This window comes from Genypterus blacodes, unplaced genomic scaffold (genome assembly GCF_046128005.1).
Source record: "Genypterus blacodes isolate CSIRO-AG114 ecotype Tasmania unplaced genomic scaffold, CSIRO-AGI_Gbla_v1 ptg000099l_1, whole genome shotgun sequence".
NCBI classification, from domain to species: domain Eukaryota; kingdom Metazoa; phylum Chordata; class Actinopteri; order Ophidiiformes; family Ophidiidae; genus Genypterus; species Genypterus blacodes.
This window is the reverse complement of record NW_027466903.1, coordinates 1,482,840-1,497,792: the sequence shown is the minus strand read 5'-3', so window position 1 is coordinate 1,497,792 and position 14,953 is coordinate 1,482,840. Positions and strand designations below refer to the sequence as shown.

General features: G+C 46.7%; 2 protein-coding genes across 2 annotated transcripts; both read left to right on the top strand.

The window, feature by feature from the left end:
- Positions 1–7,797: 7,797 nt before the first annotated feature.
- Positions 7,798–13,179, top strand: pthlha (parathyroid hormone-like hormone a). Its single transcript, XM_076159827.1, has 4 exons — positions 7,798–8,091; positions 8,300–8,406; positions 11,872–12,378; positions 12,614–13,179. Exons 2-3 carry the CDS (start codon positions 8,300–8,302, stop codon positions 12,353–12,355), a joined length of 591 nt encoding a protein of 196 aa, XP_076015942.1. The 5' UTR covers positions 7,798–8,091; the 3' UTR covers positions 12,356–12,378; positions 12,614–13,179.
- A 263-nt stretch (positions 13,180–13,442) lies between these two features.
- c4h11orf98 (chromosome 4 C11orf98 homolog) lies at positions 13,443–14,842 on the top strand. Its single transcript, XM_076159793.1, has 4 exons — positions 13,443–13,565; positions 13,875–13,999; positions 14,130–14,227; positions 14,388–14,842. Exons 1-4 carry the CDS (start codon positions 13,527–13,529, stop codon positions 14,501–14,503), a joined length of 378 nt encoding a protein of 125 aa, XP_076015908.1. The 5' UTR covers positions 13,443–13,526; the 3' UTR covers positions 14,504–14,842.
- The last annotated feature ends 111 nt before the right edge of the window (positions 14,843–14,953 follow it).

Sequence of the window (14,953 nt, the reverse complement as noted above, 5' to 3'; positions counted from 1 at the left end):
TGTTCAGCTCCCCCACATCACAGGAGGTCAGCGTGTGAGACGAGCTAACAGGGCGGAACGTCAAAGTGCAGCCTATTAATGAGGCGGACACTCAACTTTCCACTGGAGAGATGTGTCACTAATGACAAGGTAGCAGAGTCTTTATGGAGAGCAAATGCTTGTGGTGAAAGTATTGATTTGTGGTACCAATTTGTGAAACCTAAGACTTGTTTTCAAACCCTGCAGATCTGCTGTGCTATGAATAGAAAAAGAGTGAAAATAGCCCAAAATGGTCGGCGGTGCGAACATAGCAGCGCTTCTCTCCATCATCCAGGCCATCGTCACTCAGGCCAAAGACACCCAGATACCCCTCTAGTCAGCCCAAGTGTCCCTCCAGTTGGATCATCTAGTTCTTCTGCAGCTCATTGCTCCTGTATTCTCCTCTGGAAGGCCCAGGTGCTCCTCCATACGGTTCAAATGCCTCCAACTTGGGCCCAAATGCCCCTCAAGTGAGCTCTGTGGGCCCTCTGCCTGCTCTGATTGTTGGCCCAGGTGCCCTTTACCCAATCCCCGGGCCCCTCTGGTGTGTTGAGATGGGACGGGGGGGGTTTTCACATTCAGCATTTCTCTATGAAATATTTACTGTGTGTGTGATGAGCTGTTTTTCTTGTGGTTGGTTTACAGTAGTTTCCATGTGCAAAGGTGTCCTCAGAGATTAGTCTTGCATAAGAATCTGTAATTCCAGCCGCTTTCCTTCCACTGCAACACGCCGACAGCCAAGCCGGGAGGACGGCGCCAGCCAGGATCCCATTTTTCCAGTTAAAAAATGAGGCTGATGAAGGCCACTGGATGCACACATGTAGGCGATTGTGAACACCAAAACACAAATATGTATTCATGAGGCCGAGCAAAGCTACGTGGGAGCCAGGAGGTGATCACAGGAGCCCTGTTGATGTCAACATCGCAGATGAATCATGACTGTGAGTGAGGGACAGCAGAGCAGCCAAATGTAGACTGCACTGCACTGAGCCCAGCGCCTGGCTGCACTTCACTTAGCTTCCATTTAAAAGTTGACTTTCCGCCACACGAAGCAAATCAGACAGCTACTAAAAATAGCTCTGTGAATAACTAATAACACGGAGCGAGCACACATATGTAGATATAAGTGTGTGTGTGTGTGTGTGTGTGTGTGTGTGTGTGTGTTTCATATAGCGTGCTGCATCAGAGCTTCATCTGTGACATTCACACACACTTAAAGCCTGTGGTGTGTTTAAGTGTGTGTGGAACCATCATCACAAAGGAGAAATTGTACAGAAAGTTGCTTTGTCCTCCATTGATCCTCCTTGAGGCATTCAGACGTTATATAATCAGGAAACTAAATATCTGCAGCTCTTTATAAGCTTAAGAGCATCTAAGGTTTGTCGCCTCTGCACTCCTGCTTTATCTATTATTCTATTATGGAAACATTAGAAGCAACTAAGTTCCTTTGGTAAGTTTTTCAGATATTTAACAGAGTGGACTCTTATGGATCCTCTGAACTTGTGATCAAAGTCTTTATTAATAATGTTCCTCTGCATGAGATCCTGTATGACCCCAGACACAAGGGCTGCCTGATGCTCTGGATGCTCTGGCTGGTGGAGAAGGTTTACTTCAGGAGCGACGGTGGCGTTTGGCTGTGACTTTGTTCCAGTCTCGGGTTTGTATATTGAAAGATGAGCAGTGATCTGAATATTCAGACGTAAAGGAGGACCCCACACCACGCAGAGCTTCATTACTGTAACTCTATCATGAAACAAACGTCCCTCCTTCAGTCCTGCTGGATGATCAAAGGATGTCAAATGTAGCGTGATATGAACATCAGCATTTATGTCAACTTTGACTTTTTAAAGATCTCCTCTGCTGCCCTGTGTTTTCATTCCGATGCCGTCCCTCTATATTCTGCATGAAATGTAACTGAATCAAATTATGCTTTCAAAGTGAAACCATGTTTGGAAACATATGAGAGCTGACAGAGGGGATCAGGGCGCTAATATATGCTCAGTGACTCAGGGGGAAAAAGGGATTCTTGGAATTCATCAGCAGCCGTCAGAAGAGAGAAGAACACAAGGCTGCTGCTCTGTGAGGCGGACTGGTTCTGATCCCACTCTAATGCCCCACACTCACTCCAACCACTTCTATGGGTAAACATGTTTTTATTGTCAAGGAGATGAAAATAAGAGATGGTCTTCATGTTTCTCTCCGTTCAGAAGAAGGATCCACCCGTCAGTGATCACATGAGGCGTATCTGTAGGAGGCTCATCTGTGTTCATACTTCCATGTTTATGTTCGGTCATTTGAAGAGAGCAAGCTCACAGCTGCCTCAGTGACCTGTAGTGCTTACTCGAGGGTGGTGGAAACCTCCTCAAGGACCCTTAGAACCTGCTCATGCAAACCTAGAACCTACTGGTAGACTCCTGAAACCCCTGAAGAGCTCTTATCTTCTACAATAAAGCCACCCTAGGAGTTTAATCTCCTATGGGGAGATTAAACTCAAACAGACTTTATATGAAGTTTATATTCATCACACATGTTTGAAACCTCATTAGTTAGTTAACGATGTAACTTCAAAACAAGCTTTACTGGAGGAAGATAAACAAACCGTCTGTGTGCGACTTCCTCAACTTTACGTCTCCACAAGAAAGAAGCCACGTCCGCGGAGACGCTTTACAGGCTGGTGTCACAGTGTCTCCACACTAATGGACCCATGCTGAGCTCTGATGATGATTAGTGTCTTTGTTTCTATCTATAGCTCAGCGTTTGATAATAACGCCGTCAGACATCAGCCGGACATTTGATTATGACTCATGTGGTCTCATCTGTTACTTCTAAGAAAGAATCAGGATCATGGCAAAGACAACCTGGAGACAACCTATTTTAGTCCCACTGTAATGTACGCTTGTTTATATATGTATATATATACTGTATATATGTGTACGTTAAGGTGATACTGCAACTACAAGTTTGTATCCACATACAGAGAACACGGGAAGATGGCGATTAAACACGCAGGGAGATGAAGATGATGCGATCTCACAACCTGCTCACCATGGAAACACGGCGGGGGAAAGGTCCTCTGAGATCACATGTGGTGAGTTGGCTCTCCTGGAAGGGAATCATGGGTAAAGTTCAGGATGTAAAGGTTGTTTGGATGATGAAGTGACTCCAGTAGGATGATGGAATGTGTTGGAGATGAGAAGCAGACTTCTCACTCAAATGGTCCCTGCTTTGGATCCCTGAGCTAACAGAGCGATGCCCTGGCCTCCTGGTCAGAGACTGAGCATGTTCCCTGAGGACATGATGACGCAGCGTGATAAGTTTGATCAATTTAGATTTCACATCCTCATTCAGCTTCTGTAACAATGCACTCAGAGAAATGTTTGTTTTGACTTATTCTTAAGGCTTTCATCCCCCCAGCAGTACGGAAAGAAGCTTGGCGTTAGGTAGGACCTCCAACCCATGACCCCTGGCTAAACACACACAAACTCAGAGTGGAAACTAAAGAGCTCTGCTTGGGTGTGGGAGGTCAGGAGGAGGACGGGACCACAAAACCGGCACGTCTGCCAGCAGGGGGTCATTACTTAATGCAGCCAAATTAGATAGAGACAGAAACAGAGACATTCAGAGAGACAAAGACACAGAGGACAGTGTTTTCATCCTGGTGACATGAACCTCAGGAAGCTGCTGTAGGTGTTTAACCTCAGTAATCACTGTGATCTTTAGCTCGGCTTTAACCATCAGTACACGCAGCCAAGACGCCACGTCTCAGGGCCACGTCTCACGTCACACACACACACACTCTGGTGTGTGTACCCTCCCTTGTGTTATGAACAGGGAGGACCAAAGCAGCTCCGTGGGAGGGAGGGAGCACCGATGTGAGTAAGTCCATCCATCTAATTACACATGCAGCTCCATAGCTTCTTCTTCAACCATGAGGCGGTGATGATGATGGTGATGATGATGATGATGAACAGCCAGTGATGTCAGCAGCAGGGCTCAACCTTATTTATAAAGCTTTTTGAACCTTCTCCTCAAAGCAAAGCAAGTGCAGAGGAGCACGAGCTTCCGAACATCTGACAGAGGAGCGAAGGATTGCTAAACATCAGAGGAGGACAGAGCTGTGACGAAGGTGAGTAGAAGCTGCAGCGTGGAGCCCTGAGACCTGCTGGAAGCTCAGCAGGTGGAGAGGAGCATCTGGGCTGGGGGAGGAGGTGCTTTATTTATTCTCAGATGGTGCAGGTGTATTTGATGGGGGGCGTTGGATAGAGGAGGACTGGGGTTTGAGGGAGATCAGGAGCAGTTGAGCTAAGATCTACATATTGAGCCACGTCTGTATATGGATCTTCAAATACACGACTAATGCTATAATACTGCTCCAGATCCAAATGTTGATCCAGATACTGGTGCAGATCGACCTATTGATCTTCATCCATGAATTGATCCAGATCTAGATATTGATCTGTAATATAGTGAAGCATTCCGGGATGTTCCACGCATTTCCCAGCGCGTTCAGGCTCAGGAATGTGGAGGACTCAGATTCTTCACTATAATATTTTATGCCAAGCAGCTTTTGGTGTCAAAGTAAAGTAAAATATATCACATATCTTTATTAAATAGTGCTGAAATGAAGTAAACCCTGAAGGCTCCAGAGTTTAGTGTTTGTAACCATAATCAGAGCTAATGGAGCTCAGGATCCACCAGCAGATGATGAACATCTGGTGACATCTGTTAAAGTCGCCCCGGAGACAGAGGGGTGGACGGACAGGGAGACAGAGAGACAGACAGGCAGGCAGAAAGCAGGCGCCTGTCTCTTTCCTCTCTCTGCCCAGTGCGAACACGCCCTGCATGCAGAGGAGGTGAGACGCTGCCAAATGGCTCCAGAGTCCATGAATCTGACTCCATTTCTGTTACTTATGCTGACGCCTGATGTTTTATTTATAACTCGCTGTGTCTCTGAATAGGATTCAGTCAGAAATCAATGAAAACCTACAGATTTGCTCTGATGCACGTTCAGGATCAACATGCACTTCTGAGTCATTTCTAGTTAATATGAGCTCATGAAAGTTCTACAACACACTTTTGTTGTATTATCTTCACACAATTCTGCTTTTCATTGACTTTGTCTTTCTTTTGAGAAATGGAAGCAGAAACACAACTTGAGTCGCAAATGCCTCAGAAATGCAAGAGTGATGCAACTTTGCTCTCCTGCTCTTATAATGAAGAAGAGGTGTCGTGGCGGCGTGTGTGAACAGGCAGACTGAATTCTGGGTAATGCGTCCACATGGTTGTGATTCTTCGGTGGCGATTAGAGGTCATGGGGTAATGACCAGCAGGTAAACGTGAGTATGTGTGTGTGGATGACGTGAAGGAGAGTGGAACAACATGGAGGGGGAGGAGCTTGTATTTGGCACTTATAGAGGAAGAGGAGGGGGACTGTACATTCTTCACTTCCAATGTTAAAATATGTTGCTGGGGCCACAGCGAGGTCAGCCAGAGGTCAAAGATGAGAGAAAGTCTATCATCCCTCACTCATCATCATCCATCATCACTCCCTCCCTCCACTCTTCCTCCTGCGTGCTCACACACCTGTGGATCATTGAGTCTGCTGGAATTCACCCATCAATCATTCTCTCTCGTCCCACGCAAAAGCTCCTTTCTGATTGGCTTGCCGGCTGGATCCCCATCAGGACGCCTCAACCTGTCCATCAGTAGTTTAACTCCGGCTGATTGATCCCATGAATCCTAACCGGGCTTAAGTCTCAAAGCCATGACAGGATTTTGATCTCAAACATAAACGATGATGAATCGCTGTAACAGAAAGAAACAAATGTGCTTAGACTAACCTGAGTTACCCCTCTGACCTTTGACCTCTGCCAGTAACCCCCTTACACCTGCAAACATTGATGTCTTTCTGTTTATTGTGTATGAGAGTAAAACAACATAAATATCTCACTTTGCCCCTTGAAGTAGCTCATTTGTAGCAAGCTACTTTTTCTGTAGTGTAGCTAACTAATGAGTAGCTTGGCTCTGATGGTTACATACATTACAGTCATTAGACCCCCTGCAGTGTGTGAGTGGGGGGTGGGGCTGGGGGGTGTTCAGGCGGAGACGTGAACAGTGTGAGTGTGTGTGTGAGGGGAATTGTTTTCAAAGGGGCGGGAGGGGGGGGGGTTCTGAAAGATTAAAAGCGGACGTTTGTTTTGTATTCTGCGCTCGCTGCCAAAACGCAGCAATTTGGTGTGAATGTAAAGCAGCTTTCCTGGCCGGGACCCCCAGGCGGCACAGAGCTGCCAGGAAAAGAGCCTTTACCTGTTTATGTGCAGGTACGGAGCTCCCACATATGAGCTCTTTGTTTCCAGCTACATGTCAGCGCGCCGCCCACCTTCCTCCTCCTCCTCCTCCTCATCACCTCTCACCCCTCCTTTTGTTTTTCCGGATTAAAAAAAGACGACGTTCCTGAAACTCCTCCAAAACAGATGAGCTCGTAAAGCAAAAGGAACTTTCATAATGTGATTCTCTCTGATTTCAAACGCTCACCAGAAAATCGCTCGGGAAAGTCACGGAAACGATTTGGAAATCGATGCGACGTCCCGAAACGCTTAGGAAAATCATGGAAATTTGTAATAATGGACAGAATCTGGACCAGTCGAATGGGAACCTGAGAGGTGTGTGTGGATCTTATAGGTTTGATTCCCACGTTGTGTTTACAGTGTAACAGTAAAAGTGTATGAATGAGTGTAACCCTGAATCGGAAACCTTCATATGAAGGTCAAAGGTCAGGTGAGGTCTGTGGTTGGTCTTATCTGCTCTCCTCCCCTCAGTCGACCTCTTTTGGTCCGCATCTCTGACTGACGCGTGACCAAACACGAGCGATGTGTTCCAGCTGTCGCCTCTTCTAATCAGAACCAGATCTTATCTATCAGGACACACAGTCTACAACATCTACAGATCCAGTGTGGGGTTCCCGTCTTTGCCGCTGAGAATTGTACACGTTGATGCTTTTCTCTATCTCAGTGGTTTAGAGGTCCATCTGGTTCCATCTGGCCGTTTCTACCAGCCTGTCCGTGCACGTCCCAATCCTGCTGACCTCCGTCGCTCGGAGAGTTTGCATTGCCGCCAGAGGCCTGACGTGAAACGCAGGAATCTGTCTCCGTGGGGTCAGCATGGCGTCAGCGCGGGGTCAGCGCGGGGTCAGCGTGGGGTCAGCGGCGGGCGACTTCAGTGGCCCGGAAACACAGGCCGGGTCTCCATCTGTAGTTCAGACTTAAGTCTCAAAAAAGTGGACAAAGCTGAGCAATGAGTGGTCAGTGTGCATGAAAGGGTGTCTGGGAATAAGTAGAGTGATGAAGAGGAGAAGCAAACAAGGAGTTCTGAAGTTTGTATGAAGATGTAAAGATGATTACACATCTTCTAAACTAAAGTAATCCTGCTGCCGGTCAAAGTGATTCAGCTGCATGTTGAAGTCATTTTTTACAGTGTGGACCTGAGTGTGGTGCTGATGTGTTCCTGGCACCGATCAGCCCTCATATCTCCTCCTGCAGTGATCTCAGAGGGACTTTGTGTTCTTGGGCGCCACCTTCCTGCCACTCTTCATCAGTCCTCACCCTCTTTTCGCTGCCTTGCTCCTTCTGAGACTCCTCTGCACTGAGGGGATGGGGGGCGGGGCCGTTGATGTGACCCCGCCCCTTCTGCTGGATAAATCCTCCCCTTTCCTCCGGCTGTGACCTGCACAGGCAGACAGGCAGCATGCAACAAAGTTTGCCATCAGTGCGAGCAGCAGCCGAGCCGCTCACAACGCTGCCTGTCCTCGCCTCGGCCACACCTGCAGCGCCCACACCTTTGCTCTCCAGCGCCGCCAGGACCTCCTGCTCAGCCTCTCACTGTTGGGGAGTGTTCTCTGTCCTTGCCGTCGTTTTGACAAAGGTGTCATCACCTGGATTGACCTGCTAGACGTTTTATTCCTGGGAAGTTTGAGTGGAAAAGAAAGAGTTTTCTGCGTCTTTGTGAGTGTGAGGACTCGAGCTCACACTGTTTTTCTTCCTGTTTGTGTTTGAGGACGGACGCTGCTGTGGGAAAGTAAGTCTTCCCCCCCACCCCCGCCCACCCATCCAGTGGAATTCTGCTGATGTGTGATTTGAGCTCTGTTGTGGTAGATGATGGCTCTGGATCTGTGTTTGTGCTCTCCGGCATGCTGGGAGACTCTCAGGGTTCCAGCAGGGACTTGACTCACCGACTGGAGCTCAGACGTTTCAGTTCTCCTGACGTTCTTGTTGTTTTTCCACAGATGTTGTGCTGTGGCAGAGTCCTACAGCAGTGGTGCTTGGCTCTCTTCCTGCTCTGCTCTCCTGTGCCGCACTATGGACGGCCCATCGACGCCCTGAGCAGCAGAATGTAAGTCTCACTTTTCACTTCACGCACTTTCACAAGTTTGTTTCCTCCGTTTCACCTGAAATCTACTCAGGAAAGATGAAAGTCCGTCGACAACTCTCACCGTTTTCCAGCATTTGGTTTTGATTTTTCGTTTATTTATTTACACGTCGTTGCCGCTCAGTGGGATCGGCAGTGTGAAACGTGACTCGGACCTCACACACCTGACAGAGAGAAGAGAGAGAGAGAGAGAGAGAGAAATACTGACTTTACTGCAATAATTGATTAATACTTTAGGCTGTTTGTCGGCCAATAATCTCGTATCTCCAAAACGTTTCAGTTGAGATGTTCACTTTGAGATGTTTGAGAAGATTTCACTCTTTTTCTTCCTTCCTTTCCTTCTGCAACCCAGTCCAAGTCCTCCAAACTTGAGATAGGAGGTTTACACCCTACACTCATTTGTCCTTCTCTCCCTCCTTCCTCACTTAACTCCTTCTTTCCTTGTCATTTCTTCCTCTCCCTCTTCAGCTGATCATTGAAGCTGGAGGTAGAAGGTTTGGTCCATTGTGCCCGAGTTGGAGACGTCCACTTTGGTACTTTTAAAAGTACTGCAAGAAAATCGGGGAAAACCCAAATCTATGGAGATTACAAGCAGCAGCAGTTGAAAGATTGACCTGAAAGTGAAATGTGTTGTGCAGGATGTTGGCAATGACGTCGTTTGTTTACTTCACGCGTCTTTGTGCCGTAACTTGTTCCATACTTGTGTAAATGTAAAAGTTACTGAGATGTAACGTGAGCTTGAGAGTCCTGAAAGTCGCCTAGAAATAAAACGTATTAGAAGTAGTTGTAGTGTTGCACTCGCCTGTAGTCGCTCTGCCGGTGATGAAGAATTATTTGAGTATTTTTCAGGCGAGTGAAAGTGAAAAACACTGCTATTTACAAATATTTGAGCTCTGAGGAATAAATTTAAAACCGTGAAGAAACTCTCGAAGATGCAGTTTGTCTTGAAGCACTGCATTATGGGTAAAGGTGATTTTCATCCTCTCCTCAGTCTTTCCTCTCTGCACTTTCTGCCTCTCATCTCTTTTTTCTCTCTCCATTTTCGCGAGCATGTCCTGTGGATACTCGAGTATTTCTACCTTCAGTTACTTCCTGTGGTACTCTGCTGCTTCTTCCTGGAGCTCTGGTTGGGCTCGTATGAAACAGATTTTGGAGGCTTTGCTGTTGGTCGTCTGATTGAAAAACCACGTACACACACACACACGTCCTGTGTGCTATGCTTATGTCAAGGGAAACACTCGTCCGTGTGTGATTTGCTCTTAATAAGATTTGAGCAGCGAGTTTCAGGCACCTGAGCGGAAAGAAAAACATGGAGCCGATGAAAACGACGCGATTTAACACAAATACAAACGACAGAAAGCTTTGAGTCTGACCTTTGACCTGTGGGGTCTCCTGAGGCCATTGTGTTCACACAGACACACAGCTGGAAGAAGAACTCAGATCCTTTACTCAAGCAAAAGAACTGCAAGCTGAAAAAAGTAGTAAAGGTAGAAAAATAAACAAGTACCCAAAGTAAACATAGTGCAAAGACGAGTTTGCTGTCAGATAAAAAGCTTGTTTCTTTGCTTTTTCACATCACTCAAGGATGGCAACCACATATCTCCAGTCATCAGTCGTAAAGGAGGCAGGGAATTAGGGCAGAGGGAAGTACAGAGGGAAAGGCTTGAGTACTGAGTCGTACTTCCATGCAGTACTTGAGTTGGATCCTGTAGTATTAAAGCAAAGAAGCTCCAGGTTTTGTTCCCGCTGTGTCAGACTTTACGTCCTGATTTCGACCAGATGGACCTGTTGTCCTTTGGGATCCTGCAGGAGCGGAGCGGCGGGTCGGAGCTTTGCTTTGCTGCGGTGTCGCATTACTCAGGACTTTAATTCTTGGGAAAACACGGAGCGAGAGGGCAAAGCTGTCCGAACCCTGGGAAAGACAGCGAGCGACTGCCCGGCTCAAACAGCCCGTCAGCCTCAGGTGTCTGAGCACACAAACAGCTCCGCTTCAATAGAACGCCGGCTGTTCCCACGCAGGCCGCTGGCTGTAGCGCTCCCGCTCGCCACCAGGGGGCTCTGATGCCTCGTCAGAACTGTCAAACGCTGAGTAAAAAGCTACGTTTCACGCCTTTAGATTAGTACTTTAGCCTGATCGATACTGGAGTCAATACAGGAGAGCAGCAACATATTGACGTTGTGTTTGTGATTCATCATAGTCTGATACAAGCTGAATACAGTTCATACTTCCACCAAGGCCCACAGGCATCCAATTAGGTCTCTGGCGTTAATTCTCCTGAAAAAGGATACAGACAGAGGTTTCCTTCAATCTTTCTGTCTTTCTTTCTTTTTTCTTTCTTCCCTCCACTGATGTGAAAGAGGGAAAGCATTTATTTCTGTTGTATTTAGTTTCAAAGTTCTCTGCAGTAATTCAAGCCTTTGTCATTGTTGCCCCTGATAAACACAGATGCAGATGTTGAGATTCTGCTCTCACGTGGGGCAAAAACACAGACCAAAGGAGACACGTCAGCGTGGTGTTTGTGTTGTTGACCTCTGACCCCTCTGAGTGGTACTGAGCCCCCTTATGCAGCTCCTGCATTGTAATTGGCTTGTGGTGTTTTCCTCCGTGGGATCCAGGACGTTAATGAGAAGTGAAGGTCCCGAGGTTTCACGCTGAACTATCAAAATAAAAGCTGGCGTCTTCCTGCGAGGGGAAAACTCATCTCAGCCTCTGTGTTTGGCAGAAGCGCCGTCCCGTGTATCAGTTTAACGAGCCTGGACCGGGCCGAGGACTCCCGCGGCCCCGTGAATCATGTGGCTGTAATCGATGCAGAAGCACAAATTCAGCAGCGTCTCCAGATATCTCAGTTTAACATGATTCCATCTGATCCTTTCTGCTCTGGGGGAAAATAATCTTATCAGAACCATCTGCTCCATTATGCCCACAACTGCTGCTGGTTTGTCTCCATGACGGTTTCAGTCTGTTGTAGAAACAGAAAGAGTCTGTGATGCTTCAGACGTTCATCCCACACCAACATGAAGTCATGAAAGTTTGATTCTCTCTTTAGAAGATAATTACAGCTCAACAATACACAAAAATGACTTGTTAAGAAAGTTATGACATCAATGGCTCACGTCTGAAAACAATCTGTAAATAAGAATTAAAGACAAAACAGCGTTGATTAGAAGAAGCGACCGACACATAGAAACTATTTAAAGAGTTAAATGTGTATAAATCATAAACACTTCCCTGCGTGTTCAGTCACTCTGCCTCCATTTCTGTGATCATACTGACCTCTAGCGGTGAGACAGCGTCACTTCATCTCAGTACTGACTATTCTGTGGTACATTAGATCTGTGAACTGTGATGTCATCGTGTGATTTTATGTATTACATGCATTAATGTTGATATGTTTCTCACCTCTAAGCTTCCTGTTTCCTGTGTTCCAGGAAGCGCTCTGTGACTCACGCTCAGCTGATGCACGACAAAGGCCGCACGCTGCAGGACTTCAAGCGCCGCATGTGGCTGCAAGAGCTGCTGGACGAAGTCCACACGGCAGAGATCCGGGACCTTCCCGTCAGAGCCACAGGTGGCCCACCGGGGGGCACCGTTAACATCAACCTGAGCACCACCGGTAGCACCCTGCACTCCAAACCGCCTGGAGGAACCAAACACCTGCCAGTCAGCTTCAGGCTGGAGGAGGAGGAAGGAACCAACCTGCCACAGGAGACCAACAAGTCCCAAACCTATAAGGACGGAGTCCTGAAGGTTTCTGGGAAAAAGAAGAAGAAAGGACGCTCTGGGAAGAGGCGGGAGGGCGAGAAGAGGAAGCGGCGGGCGCGTTCCCTCAGCTGGAGGCTGGACGACGAGACCGGTAGCGGCCTGCAGCTACAATGGAGGCCTGTGTTTGACCTGCCGGGGTTCCTCCAATAAAACGCTGTCACACTCTGACAAAGGTGAGAACACCTGTTTACCCACAATGCACTGCACAGCTTTGATCTCAACAACCTTCAGATTCACTTCATTCACTTGGCAGAGAAGATGTTTACTATTTCATATTCATCCTACAAGTTAGAAAAATCAAGTAAAGAAAACATGTGAGAGGTTTTCATGTTTAGACTATAGTGGAAATCATCTTTTTAGTGATGAACGTGCAAAGTAACCTTGTGTGTGTGCATGTGTGTGTTGCAGGATGCTGTGGACGTCTGCCTGCTGGACGCCTAAATGCTCCTGTTGCAGCCTCCTGCAGCAGCGATTGTTTGGACAGAAAGGGAAGATATTTATTGTGTGTAAATAAAAGCAGAATAGAGGCAGAATATGAAATTAAAAACAGATTTTAATCTTTGTGAATCTTTTTGCTTTTTTTTTTCTTTGGTTTTTATTCCGATTATAAATGTCAGATTTTTTTGCGGTAATTTATTTTGTCTGAATGGTGTATTTATTTTGTAAATGTATCGAGGTGCTGCTGACCTTCTATATTTTTGTACCATAATGCACTTTAGATATATAAATATAAATATCTATACCATTAATTTTGTCATGAATTGTTGTTTTTGTGGTTTCATTGAAATGAAGAAGCTCCCGTGGTTCCGAGTTTTTTGTTTCCTGGCTGCTGTTTGGGGTTTTTTTCCGGATGTTTCCTTCCTGTTCTGCTTCTTAAAGACAAAATTCATTTTTGTACATAAAAACAGAAACTTAACGGCTCCGTCTCGTTGTTGTTTTTTTGCCACTTGCACTGATTACCAGCCTGTACTGAACAGAATAAACATTTGACAGTAAACTCCTCTGTGTCTCTGTCCTTCATCCTGGTACTTTTACTGCACTACAGCTTAAATTGTATCATAAAACATAATATATCTCTTATTTATATCTATCTTGTTGTAAGGGGGTCATGGTCGAGTCAATAACCTGTTCAGCTTCATCACTGAGTCATAAATGGAGCTGCAATCAAGTACTTTCATTTGTGCTTTTACGGCGGACGGCCTGATGGTGGCGACAGTGAGCCCGCCGCGCTGAAGTCTCTGCGGAAATAGGACACAGAAGAAGAGTCCAGCACACGTGTGACAAGAGTACGTAACGTGTCAGTACCCTTAACATCGTTAACATGTCTCCTCCTGGAGGGAAGATCAACCGCCCGAAAACTGTAAGTAACTTTGTGTTCAGCTCAACGTTAGCGAGAACAAAGTGCAGGAGTTAAGACGCGGTTGGACCGAATGTTCCGCCATGTGTCTGTTCAGCTGAAGCTAACGCACAGCTAGCTGCTATCTAACGTAAACATGGGTCTCAGCCAGTCAGAAAAGTTACACTGTTGGTTTGTTTACGATTTATTCACGCGTGTTAAAAAATGAAACCACAGCGACATGTCGAGATGAAGTAATGTGTGTGACAGTGTTCTGTTCTGTTTGGTTCATCTGCTGCTGTGAAGTTTGATCGAGTTTCTGCTCTGTTTCAGGAGTTGGGGAGGAACCTGTTTAAGCGCCGCCGCGTGCTGAGCAGAGAGAAGAGAAAGAAGAGGCAGATCGTGGGCTTTGTGGCGGATGAAGACATCACCACCATCCATCACCTGAGGAAGAGGAAGTCAGTGATCAGTACAGACCGATCAGTCAATATCTTTACTGTGTGGCCTGGTGGCTGCTGGTCAGACCTGCTTGTTTTAACGTGTGTGTGTGTGTGTGTGTGTGTGTGTGTGTGTGTGTGTGTGTTTCAGCTCCAGCCCGAGAGCAAACATCACTCTGTCAGGAAAGAAGAGGAATAAGCTCCTTAAACAGCTGCACCACATGCAGGCGGAGAAACAGCGGATGAACGGTACGAGCATGTCTGACCCTTGTCACCCTCACACACACACACACACACACACACACACACACACACACACACACACACACACACACACACACACACACACACACACACACACACTGCTGCTTTGGCTCATTACAGCTCTGGTCTGTTTGTTTATGTGTAGTTGAAGAAGCTGTGCAGATACAGCCGACGCCGTCTGCACCGAGCAAGAAGAACAAGAACAAGAAGAAGAAGAAGAAGGCAGCAGCCTCTGAAGGGGACGTGGAGATGGCAGAGTAGATGGTTTGTGTCCATCCTGCATGTGACAGGACGGACGGACGGCTGGCAGGGACGTGGGGTCCCTGAATGCATCTCTGCAGGACTTAATGTGACGTGGTGTTTCAGCACGTTGACATGAACGCCACTATGACTTTAGTCTGGACTGAGATGGAGGCGATGGAGAGTAAAGACGTAAACATGGACAGAAGCAGAGCTCAGCAGGTGGAGACCTGCTGAACAAACCGATCATCCAAACATGCAACATGACACTGCTGTGTGTATCAGTGTCATTATGTCTGAAGGTGTTAATCAGCACATCAACACACACATGACATACATTAATTAAACAGCTACACTCTTTTTTTTGATATGTTCAGTTTGTGTTCAGAGGTTTATCATTTGATTAAAATGTGATGTTACAGGAAACAGAAGTGTCTTTAAGTCATTCAGCCTCTGTCACGAGTTGGTCCC